General features: G+C 40.0%; 1 protein-coding gene across 1 annotated transcript; it reads right to left on the reverse strand.

Moving 5' to 3' along the window:
* Positions 1 to 3054: 3054 nt before the first annotated feature.
* Positions 3055 to 17882, reverse strand: bend5 (BEN domain containing 5). Its single transcript, XM_023398556.2, has 6 exons — positions 17621 to 17882; positions 16354 to 16484; positions 14930 to 15413; positions 13361 to 13509; positions 9724 to 9937; positions 3055 to 9486 (listed from the first exon to the last, which is right to left on the reverse strand). Exons 1-6 carry the CDS (start codon positions 17802 to 17804, stop codon positions 9290 to 9292), a joined length of 1359 nt encoding a protein of 452 aa, XP_023254324.1. The 5' UTR covers positions 17805 to 17882; the 3' UTR covers positions 3055 to 9289.
* Positions 17883 to 19101: the final 1219 nt, after the last annotated feature.

Below are 19101 nucleotides of genomic sequence, written 5' to 3' on the forward strand. Positions count from 1 at the left end.
AATGAATGCGGTGTAGATTATGTAGAACTGCTTAAAATGGAAAACTAAAACAAATCTCTAAGAAATATATATATATATATATAAAAGTGCTCCACATACAACAGTACGAATGAGATTCAATTAGAAGCGTATAAGCTCGACTCTTTTGTTACTGTCTAATTATTTACAGTAATGAGAAAGCTTCCTCTGCCTTTAGGGGAGACATGTTGCAGGATGAACAAACTCAGAGTCAAATAGAAATAAAGTCAGTGAATTGTTTCAGTCAGTGATGGACAAACTAGACAAAACATCGCCCAAGAGCAAAGACTCTTCAATAGTGTTGTTTAACCCATTCATGTCTTTACATTTGATACTGAACATCCTGTTTACTTGACTGATACACATTGTATGCTACACTCCTGTGCACTGAAAAACCAAGCCACCATGTGATGTAGTGAGAAACAGTGTTCCTTGACAGCAGCAGTGATGGTGGCCGGTCGCTGCTGCAAGCAGTAAGACATTAAGACTAATGTCCATTTATTTTCCTGCAGTGAGGCTAGAGCCAGATCAGTGTGACAGTGTACAACAGTAAGCCAGAAAAGGCTGCCATTAAGAGCTGAGTGTTGGGTTTGGACTTTTAGCTCATGGCCAGCATGCCATTTAATTTAGGGTCAGCCTGGGTGGCTGTGTTATATGGAGTGTGTTTCATATTCAGTAATAAAACATGCCACAGTGTGTCCTTCCTCTAAACGCAGTGTGTGTGTGATCCTGGAAGCATCAAACCTTGTTAGACCGAGGTAACATATGCACCAAGTGCACCCTCTATGAACTTCCCCATCCAGGAGTCAACAAAAGCTGTTATTTTTTTTCACATTCAAAACAGTAACAAAGTCATAAAGAGAATGCATTACCCCCACCTATTATGCGGCGCTGTTGTGTACACCATGTCTGCATGAAAAGCAAAAGGTGGACACAATGAATCGTACAATTTTCCAAGAAGCTCCATAAAAGCACTGAAATGACCATATTCATTAGGTTGGGTGTGTGACATAAATGCAATATGTCTCCCTCTATACTGCAGTGTGCGAGGAGGACACAATGTTTATGCGACAGACAGCGAGGCTGCAGAGCCCAGCCCAGTCTGGACCAGCTCAGCCCAGCCCAGCTCGACCCAGCCAGCACTAATCCATCATCACCACCACTGAATCATCACGCTGCCAATAAAGCCAGGCAGCAATACATTACAGGCATGTGGCAGGCCTTAGCGATAATGATATTGAGAAGTCCCCTTGGGCTGTAGGAAAAGCCTGGGCACACGACACACTTGCTTACAGAGGCAATAATATATGGAAATGCATCAGTGTGCAGACAGGGGAGAGGACTGGTGAGATGAGGGAGTGAGCAGAGCTCAGTCTTTTCAGAGGGAAACGGGGAGGAAATGGCTTTCACAGTGACCACTTCCTATCGGTTACCAATGTGGACTCAACCAAATCCTGCATTCAATGATGGGACTCATTTTAGATACAAGCCTCTCCAAACAAGCCATCTTACAAGCAATCTGATATGTCAACACCCCATTTCTGTCTTATCTTGCTCTCATGCAGCTGAGTTGATATTGCAGTATGGTTTGGACATGGGACATGTTAGATACAGCGCTGCCAATCATCGACATGCTGTGTGACACAGAGGCAGGCCAGCAGCATGGCAACTGAATGAACAAATATAGTACAGTGAACTGTTGGTCTCTGCCATCCTGTTATGTTGTGGGTGACATTGAGAAATCTCTACCTTTAATCCCCTACCTTCACTGCAGATGGCTGCGCAAACATGTACTCCAAAACATGACAAACTACTGCCAGAGGGTTGGGGACTACTCTTTGTAGGGACAGAAGATACTACAGAGCCTACATACTGATCTGTATATGGTGGAGTGAGTTGTCAAAGAAATAAGACTAGAGCTTATCTGTCTGACTCCTGGGTGACATGTTTTAAAAGAAAATCTCTGCCATTGTATGGCAAACTCAAACTCAAATTTGAATTTTTGCATTGAAATTAAAAGAGTACCAGGTCACTGTGAGCTGAGAAATTTGCATTAGCCTAGGGGTCGTTAAGGTTTAATGAAACCCATTCAGCATGTATAACCATCAATTTGAAAATAAAAACTCTTTTGACATTAGTTAAGTGGTATTCCAGCCTAAAAACAACACCTTTAAAGCTCGAAGCAGGTTTGTGCTCCAAGTTATTGGCTAGATATAACCCTGATTTGATGGTTTAAAAATATACAGATTGAGGTGAAAATACCACCTTTGGAAATGAAGTTACTACTCGCTCAGAGCCCCCTGTCATTTCCAAAAATGTCTCATTACAGCGAACAATAGGGTACGGCAACACTGATTTGTCAGAAATTTGATCGAAAAAGTTGCTGCCCGCCTCGGTTAGTTCAGGAATTCCTTTGATGCGAGTGGTACAACTGAAGCAATGGTTTGACATTTTGGGTTACAGAGTTAGAGCCAGTTGCCAGTTAGCTTAGCAGAGTTAGGAACTCCAGGGAGTTAAAAAAAAAAAAAACTGGCACCCAACTCCCCTGTTAACTCACTGCTTTCTCACTCTGTTTTTACATGGATTATACAAACAATATAGAACATGTTAACTAGCAAGGTTCAGAAGTGCTTGTATTTGGATTTTGTTACTTTTAGACAGAGCTAACCGGGTGCTTACTGTAGCTTCAATTCACCATAAAGACATAAGAAGGGTATTAAGCTTTTTATTTAACAAAATGTCGAACTCTTCTGTTAAGAAAGCAGCACAATAAATGCCAAAAGAAAAAAACAAAAAAAACATTCTTGATTCTTGATACAATTTCTATGTGATTGTATCCGCTGGGTCCACAAATTTCAACATCTCAGAACTTTTCCAAGACAAATGGCAGGCAGAGGCAACATCATCCATTTTGAAAAGTGATTAAAGATAAAGACAGGCCCAGTATGGTTTTAACTGTGGCTTTCAGTTTCCAACATAAATCTTATCTTGTAGAGAGAACACAAGTCAAGAAATGACAGAAAAGACAACAAGAGGTTTGTGCTGATAGAATAAAAGTCTGGATTTATTTCCGTTTATCTATACATTAGACAGGTGTTCCTGAATGCAGCAAGAGAAAACACAGAACAGGATGCTAAGCGTCAAAGAGTTGCTCGCATAGCAGAGGTGTGGCCGGTTTAGCAAAGACATGTACACTCTCTATCGCATATACTTATAACATTTTCTGTAAATGTAGGGTTGTGCCTTTGGGAGGCTGAAGTAGGTTGAGGGAGTTTTTACTGCAATAGTCTTTAAATTCTTTTCACATTATCATACCAGCTGGAAATACTCCATACAGTAATAACCCTGTCTTTCCCTAATGATCATTGCAATGCAGTTACAACTATTACAGACAGGTATATACCCAAGCAGCCCTGTAGAGCTCAGTTTAGTTCAATTCCATGAGTGTGAAAATGTAATAGTTGTGTACAGATTTGTCATTTCGCCATTGTCCCCTTTGACTCAATCTCAAGGCTGTGCAGACACATTCAAAGGTTTGAACACTCTCCAGTCATCTTTCTCCCTGGCTGTCCCTCCACCCAATAGTGATGTGGTACCAGGTGATTACTACTCAACACCTGCATAGGAATTCAATTACACACAAAACTCTGTGGGTCAGTTCCCTGGACCAGAGCAAAGCTTACAATTGAACCATTATGAAACAGTCCAATGAATGGCTTAAGTGCTTCCATTAAACCAATTTTTGTGTATTTGAACACACACTGCTCACAGTAGAGAGGAATTCCCCAGCAACAATTCATGTTCACAGACATGATCAGAGTAAAAAACACAGGAAAACAAATACATACATACATACATACATACATACAGGTAGAGAACCCCCCCGAAAATTCAACATACTGCAAACACTTTGGCGCAGAAAAGATTCCATTGGTATCACTGCACAGGGCAAAAGAAAGTATAATGCACTTTTTTGTATATTAAGCCAAGTCTAGACATTGTATGGTGCCGTATCTATGACTCTAGCTCACAGTAAGTCAATCATGCACAAATTGCTAGATTCATATATAAATTCATATTTTTAACACAGAAAAGTACATTTAAATTATTTTAACAACAGTGAGAGACAAAGAGATATAACCGGGGAATCACAGATTAAAATGGTAACTAGATAAAATTAATCATTCAGAAACCGACAGGCTGAAACTCCCCAACAGTCTTTGTGAATGTACCCTGAGGACTCTCAATGATTTCCATATTTTTGACAAATTTCATTTTCAACCAGACGGGGCACTAGTTTGTATATTCCCAAAATTACTTGAAATAAACTTCAGTTTTCCCACCATACACTAGAACTACCAATGGAATCCGTCTTCTGTAAAACAAACTGGACTGAACAAAGAAAAAAAAAAAAAAGGAAAAATAAGAAAGAAATTTTTCTTTTCTTTTTCTTTTTCTTAACCCGAGGACCTTTTCTACTGTAACATACACTACACAGTCCAACTGAGATTTCCTTTATGACAACCTGGCATGCAACCAGTGAACAGTGGTATCCTTTAGATTTAAACGGTCATCTGAGTGTGGGCTAATATCCATGTACTATTTATAGTGTAACCTGATCTAACCATTAAAAATGCATATTTCTGAAAATACACTGCAACAATGTGATATTGGTAGACAACAGGTCCTAGAAGCAGATGCATCCATTGGAAATCAGCAAGTTCTGAGGTACTTCTGAAACTCACAGCTGAGGATATAATCACTATCTACAATATTTGGATGGATAGCATATAGTTGATACAGTAATAGCAGGGTTATCAGTTTTGCGAAATATTTTGGCTTAAAATTTGATTAGCTGAGGGGATAGTGGCGGTTGACACACCTGAATAAAACATAGTTGTATGAGGATAAAAACATAGAAAAACAGCACCATTTGAGGTCCAATAGATCAGTTTTTGAACTGTTTGCTGGTAGCACCGTCAACCAGTAAAAATCTCAGAATGCAATACAGAGACAGAACACAACCACTGATCAACTGCACAACATAGCAAAGAGCGTAGATATATATATTCAGAGACGACCCCTCACGCAGACACCCCTTTACAGCAGCATCTTTAAGCAGGTAATAAAACTGATTTCTCCTAAGAATGATATTTGTGTACTGAGGTGTTTTACAAGTTTTATATGCTATACATATTGAGAGTAACCAGGTATACCTTTTCCTATAGATTTTTTTTAATATACACACATAGTTTACAGTCACTGACAAACAAACACCAGAGTAACAATGAGGTAGGACGGTGAAGTTAGATGAAGTAGAACCGGTTTGTGGATTGTATACAAAGTTACTGATACCTTAAGAAAAATATAGGCCTAACAATGTGTTCCTCCCATTTGTCTCATTTTGAAGTAAGTCTGACATTGTATCTGAGGCTCAAATAGTAATGTATCTTGTGTACACTTAGTTGCAAAAACTGTGAGATGAAGCCATTTATCTTGTTCCACAAAGTGAAGCTAGAAACTGATCTCTTTTTCCCAATCAAACTGTCAAAAAGCAACATAAAGCTCCCTCACTTCTGAAGTTTTGACAGGTATTCACAACATACGTCAAAACACCAAGCAAGGAGGACAGGATTTGCTATTATCTTGATACATGTGCATTTTTAAATCCAATCCATATAAATGTCAGGAAAGTAATGACCTAGAGGTGGCACAAGAAGAGGATCACAGAGCGAGCGAAGTTACATTTCCTCCCTATCGCTACTTGAGTGTGACAGTGAGAGTACTAGAAGGTCTGGTGTTGTAACAGACCCAAACTAACCTACAGTATCCATTAATGGCTCTGCCAGGCTATGTATTCGTGTATGTTACTATTATGCTGCTAAATCCCAAACTGCTCCTCTGCAAGTGACTCGTTCATTTGATAGAGATTGGCTTTGCCATCACAGATTAAGCCAAATTTGGGTTAAAAACAGTACTTCCATACAGCTTTCATCCACTAAAGATGGTTTCAGTTAAAGGATTAGGCTTAATCACGCTCTAGGAAACCAGCCTTTGAAACCACACCCCCTTTTGGCATCAAACAACAAAGAAACAAACACAAACACAACACACGACAATGTGTCAGAATTTCAGCAAGGTTGCTTTGCACAGCAGAAATCTTTTCTTTCTTTTAAATCGCATGTATTTTAAATACATGCTGGCGCACGTAAACCTCACATGTTGCTTTGTACAGGGAAGAATAAAACAAAAAACTAAAGGACACTAAAAAAGGGACATTTTTTAGTCACCTTTTTGGTGGCTTAAGATTCACTAAGCTCTGTTACCTTTGCATGGGCCATTTTTTGTGCAAACCTGCTGATTCATTAGTCAGCATCATCCCCCTTCTTTATCTTGATCTCAGCATTCAATACTTTGGCTTACAATTACCACTCATTTGAAAAAAATACACATTTTCTCTATATAAGTCATATCTATACATAACCAGCATCTTGACGCATCAAGTTAAAGCACATATTCCAGTCATCTTGCACATTTCATAGGTAAATATCTTTAGATTGGTGAATCATGTTTTGGGCTTGAAAAACAAGCAAGTTGACAGAACAGTTGTTGACTTTTGTTTGTCAGTTTGTGAAGTAAGCCATATATTGTTCATGAGGCCATGATGGAGATATAGAATCCACTTTCCACATAAATTGACTTGTGGAAATCTGGTTTTCTAAGCACTCCAAATGACTCTCCAAAGATTCAAATATTCATTTTCGAAGTATTAAATCTATCAAGCTTGTTGTGGAGCATTTCTGTGTCAGGGGCACATCTGACCAACAAAAACAAACTAATTCTTGCCCTAAGAAAAAAAAAACAAAAAAAAACAATAAACCAAAATGTTCTAAGGTGCTTCATGATATACAATGATTGTTAGGCCTTAATCTATATAGACATTTAAAAAAGGACGAATACCACAAATACATTTCTTTAAGATTGAAGAAATTGCCCAGAAGTTTAAAGTGCATTCAATGTAAATGATTTGTGTCGATCTAACTACTGCTTCTCAATTGCTGGAGTACAATGGTTCAACAATACAGATTTTCATCTTACTGTGGCAAGTAATTAGAAGGTAGACTCTAAGTGAGGCTTATCAAATATCACGTTGTGAATGTAGCTTGATGTATGGGCTCTGTCAAAATATTATATTAAGGAAAAGTCTTGTCTCTCTTGTTCCACAGAGATCACTTTGGCTAAGAAAGGGAGAAATCTTTTTCATTTGTAGATTTCACTGATCTACAATATCAAGCTTAAAGCCAACAATTATTATGAAACAAACAAAAATACAGAAGTGTAAAAAGAAACAAGAAATTTTCAGGTAACACGGAATTACAACATTAATTAGTAATTAAACCAAAACTTGACCAGAACCTTTAAAACTGTAACATGTAACATGACTAGAAACTGAAATATACATGTTCGGTGGAAAAAATAAAAAGATGTGTTTTATGTACACTAAAATATCTCCAAAACATAAGATAGCTGAAAAGGCTGATCTGAACTTTTGAAATAACAAAAAACCAAGACAGACAAAATGATAAAGAGAAATAAACCAACCAACAAACAGGAACCTAGAGTGTGGAGAGGAGAAAGGCTTGATAGGCAGCTCTGCAGCAGATTCACAGTTAGCCACAGCTAGGTCACAGTTGAGATTTCAATCTGCAGCATTTAGGTTCCAGCCTGCAGACAGCCACACAAACCATTTTGGATCAAAACAATAAAACAACCGCAGAGAAAAAAAACATTAAAAAAAACATACAAGACAAAGAGGACAGTTTTCAAAGTTCTGATGGCATAGCTCAGAGGAAGCTGTCACTGGAGCGACCTTACTTTGTTCCCCAGTGGCATGGCTTAAAAAAGAGGGGGTTATTATAGGGTTCAGCAGGCCCAGACAACTTCAACAGCACAACAGTTTTTCAGACAGCTTTACCCACAGCTAACACTGCTTCAACATGAAGATGATCTGAACCGTGCAGAGCTGCGCCCTGATTTTCTTCCCCACGTTGTCCTGCGCAGCCCAGCATCTTTTAAGGGGAGGGGGAGGGGGTTAAAGTAGCCCGGCTCAGCTCAATTTGATGGTGTGAATCACACAGAAAATAGTACCAAGCCACCTCTTACATTCTCACAGCAAAGTGCAGGTGAAGCTTCATCACTTCAGCTTACTATACATTTACAATCACAGCTTACTAGAAAACCCAGGGGCACACCAGTCCCTGGTGATTGCCAAATCCATTTAAGGCCTTTCTAGGCATTAACATGCCTGTACCACTACAACTCAACAGTCAAATTGTCTGAAAGTGACATGTTAGATTAAGAGTAACAAACGAATATGCCATCAAAACCTTTCCTCGTGATCTCTCAGTGATGGCAAAGGTTCATAACTAAAAGGTGAACATATATAACATAACAAATACAGCACTCTATAGACTCTACATTAGAGTCATACCACCCACTAAACCCAGTAAGCCCTCTTTTTAATAAAACAATGTGTTGTGATTGACCTACAGTTAAGGGGGAACACACACTCATAGTTAATCTCTTGGAGCAACAGAATCTGTTGCAAAATGCAATATCGCTGGTACCAATTAAGACTTGTGCATTCGAGACACTGATGTCTCATTCTATGCAGTAAGTACAAACAGCAAACACCAAGAAATGGCGGTAATTGGGTAGTCACTGAAACATCCAACAGTCCACACATCTAAGATCTAATGCAAGCTAGCATCATCATCTTTATAGCATCAGAAGACTTTGTCTAGGGAAATAACCTCTTACTTTTTAAAAGTTTAATGACTCAAAATTATGTTCTGACACAGAACAATAAATTAATTTAACAATCACATCTAATCTCTCCTTTGACACAAATGCACACACCTCAATAAACCATGTCTCTGTACCAATTCCACTGTAAAGCTTATAAAAACACTCATACCAGCTCATATCAAAGTAGTTCACTTGAGCTCAAGTCAGCCTCTGTCTGGTGGGTAAAGCTGTCTGTCAGCCAATGAGGAAACTGGGCACTGAGGAAGCTGATGGTTGTTCTGTAGGGAGCTGGGAAGGGTACTATTTGTTTTAACATTTCACATAATAACCAATCCAATGTGTCAAAGGAATACAACTGCTCCTGAAACTGTGACAAACATCCCGCAACCACTCATATCAAGTCCCCTAAACATCCTGCGGACCACAGGGGGGCAGAAGGCGCTGGTGTGACAACAGTTGATCACTACATGCCATCGTAGGTGAAGTTCTCCATCTTGACTGTCTGTCTGATGAGCAGCTTGGACTCCCGCCGCTCCTCGTTCTTGATGGACTTGTTGATGTCCATTATCTTTTCACAAATGTATTTGTTCACTTTGGATAATCTCTGTGTAATCTCTGCACTGTCGGCTGTTTCTTGAGACACTCTGTCGTAGAGACACTCTGGGGAAGGAGTGAGTGTTAGCAGTCAGACTACACTGAATTAAATATTGCTGATCTTATCTTTGTCTGGTGTCTAATGAATATATTTCAATGATTGAAAGGCAATATGAGCAAAGAAAATCATTTGTTCTGTACCTGATGTTTTCCAACTCATCTTACATGAAGTCATTCAGAACACGGATTCATCTGTCTCTCTATTTTGATTTTATGGGTTTAAACCTGAAGTAAGGATCTTACCTCTGACGATTTTCAGCTTGCTGGGCGACAGTGGAGGTTTGGGTAGGGCATCTTTCTTCTTTTTGGTGGCCACTCCTGTGACACTACGGTTTTTGAGGGTTTCTGTACCCCAGATCATTACAGCTAGATTCTTTGTGAACTTGGAGTCTCCCTGGGTTCGCTGCAGCTGGTGCCACTTCTCCTCCTCTACCCAAATTCCACCACCGAGGTGTACCTGCGGAGAGGAGAGGTGTAAACAAAACCATGAGCACCATATTTAAAAAAAAAAAAAAAATCTGCAGTCTGCTAAAGATAAAAATATTTATCCAGAAAAATTGAAAGGGGTCTATGATCAGTTCAGTTAAAAAGAAAATGTTGATAAATTTAAGCACACAAAACAATGCTCTGCATGGGACAGCCTCATCTACTCCACTCTTGTTGGTTCAATCTGAATTTCCAAACATTGTCACCCACTGAAGAGCTGTCTGCCCCATCAATGTTGGAAAATAAGACATTTACGTTTTTGAAATGTAATGCTATTACAGTTACACACCTGTTTAATTAATAAGCAATTTAAACACCAAAGAGCTTAAATAAATGTCTTTAAAATAAAACAGCAAGTATTGAATTGTAATTGAATTCAATTAAATAAAATTAAAAATGTAAAAACCCATGAGAGATTTGGAAATGAAAGTGGACAAAAATATGGATCTTATCCTCGGTTCTCTGCTAGATAATGTTGTTAGAATAGATGCTAGAATATCAGACTTTAGAGCGGTTGATCAGATTTGGAGTGGGGGTAAAGATTTCATTTAATGCCATTGATGCTTAAACAAATTGTATGTAACAAAATGTATGACCACCAAAGCAGTCCAAACACAGCAAACAAGAGAGAAGCAAAGAAGAAGTGAGAGAAACAAACTAAACGTATTGTATTCATTTAAAAATGTATTACTTGGTACCATATTTAGAGGCATTGGTTTTTACTGGAGAACAACACATTTACATGTCAAACTCAATTCTACATTTTATCCCTCTGTGACGATGCTGACCACCCACTTTGCTTAGGAGATTTGTGTTGGGTGCTGTTGGATCCCAATCCGGTTTCACCAATCTGCAATGCTCCATGTGGGTGTAAAACCCTAAATGGACAAGGCAGATCATAGAGAGTCGTGGAAGAACACATCTTAACGAGCTCCCGCTTAGACCAAATTGCAAATCCCAAGAAACACCACTTTCACCAACTAGGATACATAAATAAGCTCAGGCCACTGGCTGCTTGTAGCCTGGATTACCTCCACCATGAACTTACCCTGTAGCTCTCTACACAATGTCGCTGCATGTTGCATAAGCCTGCACCAAACACTCCAAGCCGATTGCCAGCCTAGGCAGACTGCCCTGGTCTTCTAGGTGAGCTAATGCAGCAGGGGGCATATGTGACTCCCTTTCCCTTCTCTGCTCTCTTATCACTGTAAAGTCTTTAGGCTAGCATCCAAAAGGCTTTTCCCTGTGCAGCTAATGTGCTTTAGGCCCCCGGCCAGCAGACAAGCTTTTTACTGCCCTCAAGTTAGACAAGATTGTTTTCATCCTCCCTCCCTGTTGCTCTCGTTTATCTCTCTCTCCATCTCTCGTCCTCCTTTTCTACTTCTTCCCCCTCTTGCGCTCTCACTAGGGCTAACCTGTCAGTCACTTTAAATTCCTCTCGTGCAAATAATTAATATGGGGTCCCTGATGTAGGAGAGTTCTAATTTGCAAGTGTTCTTCACGCTTGAAGTGGCTGCAGGCCCCAGAGCTTGTAGTACCAATTCCCCCCCTGTCATCAGAGACAGGACGCCAGTTGAGTTACAGCAGTGGGGGGAGTAAAGAACCCTAACAGGCTAATAAACACTGATGATGTTGGCTGGGCTTGCAGGAACAATAATAATCTTCTCAACCTTGTTTACCTGCTAGGGTAGGGCAGCCAGGGGGAAAGGACTGATCAGCTATGACGCCATGTTCTCAGGTTCATGGGTGTTACGAGGAAAAACAGCATTTCCTACAAAATCAGTCTACTTCCCACAGTCACCCACAGGCAGAGAGCCAGATTTACAGAGAGACAGAACTTGAGGGTTTAGGACTCTCAAAGGGTGATGTGATATTTGACCATATAAATTACACGTATATTGAAATATATAACTGAAGAGGAGGACATCTAAATGAAAACTACTGGACTGGAATTGAGAAACGGATCGAGTTGAGAACTAGTTCCAAATTGTCCGAACCATCGGACTGGCATACCCCCCAGTTTATCAATTTCAGAGCCATGCAGGCCTATACGCTCACTACGCAAGTTGTGTATGGGATCTGCAAATTATACAAGGACCCCACCTCCCCGTGTGTTGAAGTGGTTGTCAATGTTTACAACTTTGCAGAGAGGATGAAGAGGAAGTATCCCGGTCATGAAAAGAGAAAAAACATCATGAGAGTGAATTGCCAATCAGGTAAACTGTCCTCTCCAAGTTCGATGTCAGCAAATAACAGTAGGCTCAGGTTAAGTGTCAGCTTGCAGTGTATCTTTCTCTAGTCTGTCTGTCTCTCTAACTGAGCTGGGCAGTACATCTCTTGCTCTGACTGTCTTGCTTACCAGCCACTTCCAGGGCTGTTCTGTGACTTTGTGTTGATAAAAGTGAGAGTGAAATACACCTATTTGTTATTCTTGTAAACACCAACGGGCAATGGCATTCATAAACTGTAGCTCAGAAAAGATAACTGTGTCGCAAGTGAACAGGCATCCATATTTGCATGCACTAAATGAAACCCTTGCTTTCCAGCAGCAACCTCTGTGGGGACCAGTCCAGACAATAGATGGATCGAATCATTTTGAAACAAGACAATGATGATGTAGTCTCTCAGTAAAAGTTTAGTTACAACTTTGGACTAACGCAAGATGGATTGGCATTGACTATTCATTAATTATTGAATTTAAAATGTTGATTAGCTGGGCATACTGAAAATAATAACCATCATGTATTCAACCAAGCCATTTTTTAATTTCTAAATGGAAATCTGGGGAAGTCTATTTGAATGGGACTGATGCAGCTGATAAATTTAATAATAAAGTTGCAATCATAACCTATAGGCTTACATATACGTTGTATCGCCAAAACTAAGATAAGCAGAATCAACTGGCATTGGTATCAGTAAAATTTTATCAATCCCCATCCCTAATAAGAATTAAGGATTTAAGATATTTTGAAAATTGAAAATACAGTCTAACTGCTGAAAGACTGAACATCACTTACAAGCCTTGAACAGCATCAGACAACATCAGATTAATTTGTTGTCTGTTGAACTATGTTAAAGGCTTGTCAATCAACATTTGACTGATGGCATCTTTCATTCCTGTGTTTTGAATTTAAGCACTGCGGCTACACTTTTGTTTACATTCGGATGAATGATTTTGCCTTCAAGAATACACGTCAAAAAAAAAAAGATGAAGGAGATGAGAACAGACAGGGAACATCACAAAGACCACATGGAGGGCTTGGTAGCAGATAAATAGACATGTGATCTGACTATGAAAAACAAAACAAAGCAGCTGAAAAGGTGGAAATCACACGCCAACTGGAGGGGATCATGAAAATCTAACTGAAGTGTCTCTTAGTCTGGTGAGACTGACCTTTCCATCATTGCAGGTGTATACTGTTCGAGGTGAGGGTGAGTAGCTGGAACTGGTGTTGGCTTCTTCTCTGCATGTCTCCTGGGCATCAACAATGGGTTCAACCACTTCAGCTTTGATTGTCTGAGTACCATTATCATGCATAGGCTCTGGAAATACAAACGAGACATTTGATATTACAGAGATACAAGCAACAAGTCCACACTTTAAGTTGAGCTGAGGTCAAAGGCCATCGAACAACTGCTAGTCAACTTTACAAACAATAGAGGATGACACTAAAACCACAGCAGACTCTAATAACACTGGACACTGTGCCAGGTGTAAACAGCCAGATTCACCTTAATCTACAGTACCTGTACCAGTTTTGGGGTCTTTATCCCTGGAGCAGCGTCTACCTGCTTATTTCCTTGCTTCCTGCCTTGGGCCCAGGCATGTGCCTCAAGGCAAACGGTTATTTTAGCCCAGTAACTAAGCTGGCTTGGTGGCTGGCCACACTAAGCTCCAATGTCGCTGATGAGTTTTAATATCGGTCAGAGCACTCCATCCCCTACCCGACAGCACCCTGGGGTGCTCTAATCTTTAGCCTGTCCATTAGATGGTCTAGCCAGTAGCCAGGCGCCTCTGTCCAGATCTACAGTGGGGCTGAGGTTAACACCAGCATCTGGCAAAGCTTGTGTTTGTACCCTGCTGTGCACTGCAATGACACCACTTTTAATCACACTTACAACTATGGTTCCTTTTATTCAACTTCCTGTATAGAATTTACTGTCTATCTATTGGACCCGATGGATTATTAACTCAGTCTTGTGCGTCTATGAACTGGTAAAAATTTCTTTTTTGTAATTGTCATTTTCACATCTACAGAAACTACAGACTGCTAAGCATTTCACCCCTATTCAGAGGAAGTGTCTTAACGAGCATTTATAATTGAATCAATTCTTAGATCATATTAGAGGACTGAACCCACAACCTTGTTTTGTTTGAGTGTGGTCACTCAAATCACTAGTCCACTCATCCAAATGCAAATGTTAGCCACACTAAACTATCTTAACGCAACTTTGGTGTAGTTCCACTTAAAACTGTATCTACGTTTCCAAGGACAAGAATAAACTTTGAATGTCAGCGCATGAGTGAAAACGGGCAAGAAATCCTTAAAATGAAAATTTGTGCATCTACAATGAAGATCATGTGATGTATTCAAAAGCAGCAGAAGAGTTACTGAATGGACTTTGGACCACTTTGTTTTCTCAACTATAAAAATCACTGCACTGTGTAGGTCATAGAGTGTACACTGATTATGATGTGTCCACACACTTCCCACCTCCTCTTACTGTAGCAGGCAATTCTTGGGTGCACAGATGTTACAGTCCAAGACTGACTTTCTAAGATTAAATGTACTGTGTCTTTGGATTGCAGTTTTACTACTACAGGTGTATTCATACTTAGACTACATACCCACTGATTTGATTTTGATAGACTGGGACATTTTCTAAAAGTGACTGATGGGGTTTAAGGTTACTATCAAACTCCGTGGTTTGTTTGTTGATATGCATGCTCTTGGTCTCTCACCGCTGCCTAATCTCATAAGAAGTACATCTTGCAGCCTCCTGTTGAAGTCCCTCAGTTCTTTGACTTCTGTCAGCAAACTGCCATATTCCTTCAGCTTCTTGGCCTGCTGTACCAGCTGCCTGCGGGTTCTCTCCAACTCCTGCTGCAGCCTCCTCATCTCCTCCTCCTGTTGCCTGTAGCTGTGAACCAGCTCCTCGTACAAGACTCTAGGAACCACAGCTGCGGCTACCTCAGACACACAATCCGTATCCACTTCCAAATGCTGTTGTTGCTGCTGCTGCTGGTGATGATGTTGCTGATGCTCTGCCTCCATATCTTCATCTTCATCTTCTGCATCCTCTCCCTCCTCAGCCAGCCGGTCCTCATCCAGATCCTCTTCGCCCTCCATACAGGAGCTGGCTGCATTTCTCTCCAGGCGAGCCACTACTGCTGCCAGGCTCTTGGAGGAGTTGGAAAGGGGGCGTCCATGGTCCTGAGACAGGGCCTGACGAAACAATCAAATTAGAAAATGGATAGGCTGGTGAAATGTAATTTGAATTGTAATAACTAGAAAGTTGAGCATATGGACATGATAAAAATTTACCATGAGTGGAGGGGCGCCAAATAAAATGTTTTACAGAATTTTGCAGATCTCTTTGCTGCATCAGTAACAAAGTGCACTAGATAGCTGACTCAATGTGATTCCATCCAACACTTTCAAGGTAGAACAGATGTAAAAACCACACATCAACCTAAAAATTACATGACAGTCAGACTGCAAACAGTTTGCTTCAACTATGTGGATCTCAGTAGGAACTGGGAAGAGAGGAGTCACAGAGTTTCTTGATGAGCCGCTCAGAGGATTTGTCTGTGAAAGGGCAGCTGTCCAGAGTGCTGAATTTGTGTTAATCCAGCATATGGTAAAAATAGCGTGGGGGATTTTGGGTGTCATCCAAGTTTATGGAAATGTGACATTGAATCATTAATAGAAATATTTAAATATAAGACTATTGATGTATATACATCAACAAGAGACTTGCAGTCACACATGCATCCATACTTACACAGTGTTGATATAAGAGAAAAATTATTTAGGGTTCTCACTGACAAGTATAACATATTGTAATTTAAGTGGGATACTTTGTTATATCATTGAAAGTGATTTTAATTATTGAAACTAATCCTTGCACCCACATATACAAGCATGGCTGATTATAAACTGTTATTATAGAATCATAAAATTGTATTTCAATGGTGCTATCAATAGATAAGCCTCATTTTAACATAATCAAGGGCAGTGTGATTGTATGGCATGATACTGGTGTCACTGTCAGTATAAGAACGATCTGGTGAGAAAGAGTCCTTTACCCAGAGCTGCCCATATAAATGTACAAACTCGTTTCCTCTAAAATAACACAACTTCTATCTAATGTTGATGAGCCTACCTTTTTATGCCTGAGTGGCATTCTCTCCTCTCCAAAATTGTTCTCAATTGAGTTTCCTGAATTCTCGATGGACATCTTGGGAATTTTCATCTTCTTTTGCATTATACTGTCTTCAAATTCTTCTACTGTATCTGTGAAATGCAGACAGAAACTCATGAAGTTTCCAAAAAGTTACATGGGTTTTCATAAAACGTGACAGTACCTACAGAACTCTTTCAATCATTTGTCCTACTCGGGCCGAGGGCATTTCGTCTCTCCATGGAGCTAGGTTCAACTAACTTCCTTAGCCTAAACTAAAGCCTAAATTAAAAAAATAAGCTTTACGGAGAGGTAGAAATTGTCCTGGCTATACGGCGCTTTAACATAACCGACGCTGTGACGGTGTTAGTCAGGTCGGACCGATCCTGCAGCCCAGACAGCTGAGATTCTGGGATTAGTGATGAAGCTTGTTAAAGATCGAGCATAGAAAACGACAGTGAGCAAACATTAATGTAACTGCAGCTAACGTAAAGTAAATCATTTCAATTTCACACTAACATGCGCGGTCATGAAACAGCCATAAGGCTGACATGTTGCTGATGGACAAGTTGCTATTTGTTGTGTGCACGGATGTCTGACACGGCGATGACTGCAGCGCCGCATCCCCTCTGTGACACAAACCATCAAATAATCCAGCTAACAAGCTAACCGCAACCTACCAAAACCCTTGGGCTAGCGTCTTGAATACATTTGCGAAACCACTACAAATATGATAACACACCAACCACGGGCTGTCGGATGTGTTTTTAATGTAGTGACAGCTCTGCGTCTGCACGCAGTTAACTAGCGCGTCAACGCTAACATGCTAACACTGAACGAATACACACCAAGCTAGCAAGCGTTAGCTACATGTTGTAAACAACCGTTGTGACTGGCTAAAATTGCATGCCACGTATTTAGCGAAACAAGCAGCACCTCTCTATCGAAACGAGAGTTAACTATTGGAACACGACACCGTGATCGAAAAATCTGTACAGCACTGACGACGAGGTATGACTACCTACCAAACTTATCTTAGCATATCTAACTAGCATATCCAGCTAGCCACAGCCGAGGACGTTGTTGTGGCTATCAGTGTCAGACTCCAGCTGATCACGTCTTGACAGATCGGACTAAAGGATCTGCTTTGACACATCACCGAGTTCCGCGCACATCAACGTTACTTGGTCAGACAGAGGAAAAACAGCATTAAAATCAGCTAATCTGATGTGTTAGGAGGGCAACTTACCTGCAAGGGCAAGGATCTGTGCTTCGCACGGCTGGCCTGCGCTGCCATTCTCTTCAGTTCTGTGAACCAGATACACCTTCTGATTATCAAAATCTGTTTTGTGCAGAGGTCTGAAATCTTCCACATTCGAAACGGGTAACGCGTAGCACATATCGTCTTCAAAGAATCTAACAAAAGCATACATTATTTACTTCTCTTTGGTCCTGCACTTTGGATATGGTTGACAGTTTTTCCTCACAAAGTATTAAAAAAAATATACACATAGGGGGGTTGGAGAGCTAATGGAGAGCACCACAGTCGATAAATGACACTAACAATTTCGTTCTGCTTGGGCTGCTGTAATTGAAAAGTAACTGATGCAGAACTATATAGAGCCCCTTTTCTTCTCTGATATTTTGTTTCATAGTTTCAGGCATTTAGTTAGTTATGATTAGGCCTGTTTCAAATGCCATCTTCCCCATGATGTTTGTTCACTGTACTGTATGACCGCTCCCAGAGTCTGTATACAAGACAATTTAAAAACAAACAAACAGAGTGGTGGCAATAATTCTCAGAACATAATGCCAGTCATTTTATTTCAGTTACTGAAGCTGTCGTTCAGGCTGTTTTCAATATAAGTGAACAGTTACATCCTGATGCTAAGATGTTAATTTGGGAGACTAGCTCGCTTCAAATTTCTACGTCGAACTGTCAAAATGTAACACATCTATATATTTACAGCAATTACATTTGCTAACATTTTTAAATAAATTATATTATAGAGGTAAGGGTTCATTTAAGTCATGGTCATCCTGTATCTCTACTTTCTCTCCTCCACAAACTACAACAGGAGTGAGAGTGATAGACACGCGATTTGAGCAGCTTCTGAACAAGTCGAACAGAGGATTACTGTTAATCTAAGCTTCTGTTCAATGGCTCTCCTGTCCTCAAGGCTGAGCTTGTCAACATAAGGCTGCTCAGTTTCTGGAGCTTTCTGTCTTTGAAGTGGCCAGGGTTTAAAGGGGGACACCACTTCATTTGAGAAACCCACATGATGTTATTCATTCCTGCAACCTGGAGAAGTTCAATAAAAGTTTAAACAGCAACTTTCTCATAAAGTTAGAGTTCATAGAGGTGCACCAAGGATGGGAGTCTGCCTAGAGACACAATAAAATTTGAGTTATCCAAATACATTTTTATGTTACAGTATTATTGTCATTTCTAAATGTGTCTTCATGTTTCCCCAAAAATATTCCTCCGAACATAGGAAAACAAGGTAAAATTTCATTTTTTTTCGTACGAACTTTCAATTAAGTGGTATATTTCTTGTAAAATCACTGTGATATTTCCATTTACATATTGTTGTCATTACACAGTGCACCATATTATTCCTGATAGCACAATCTATAGAACTTTTTGTAGACACATTTCTTTTACAAATGAATATCCTTACAGTTGCAGTTTTTTTTAATACACATTACACCACGTCAGCTTCTGTCAGA

This window comes from Seriola lalandi, unplaced genomic scaffold, assembly GCF_002814215.2.
Source record: "Seriola lalandi dorsalis isolate HSWRI2012SDOR001 ecotype SW California unplaced genomic scaffold, Sedor1 jcf7180002049656, whole genome shotgun sequence".
Classification (NCBI taxonomy): domain Eukaryota; kingdom Metazoa; phylum Chordata; class Actinopteri; order Carangiformes; family Carangidae; genus Seriola; species Seriola lalandi.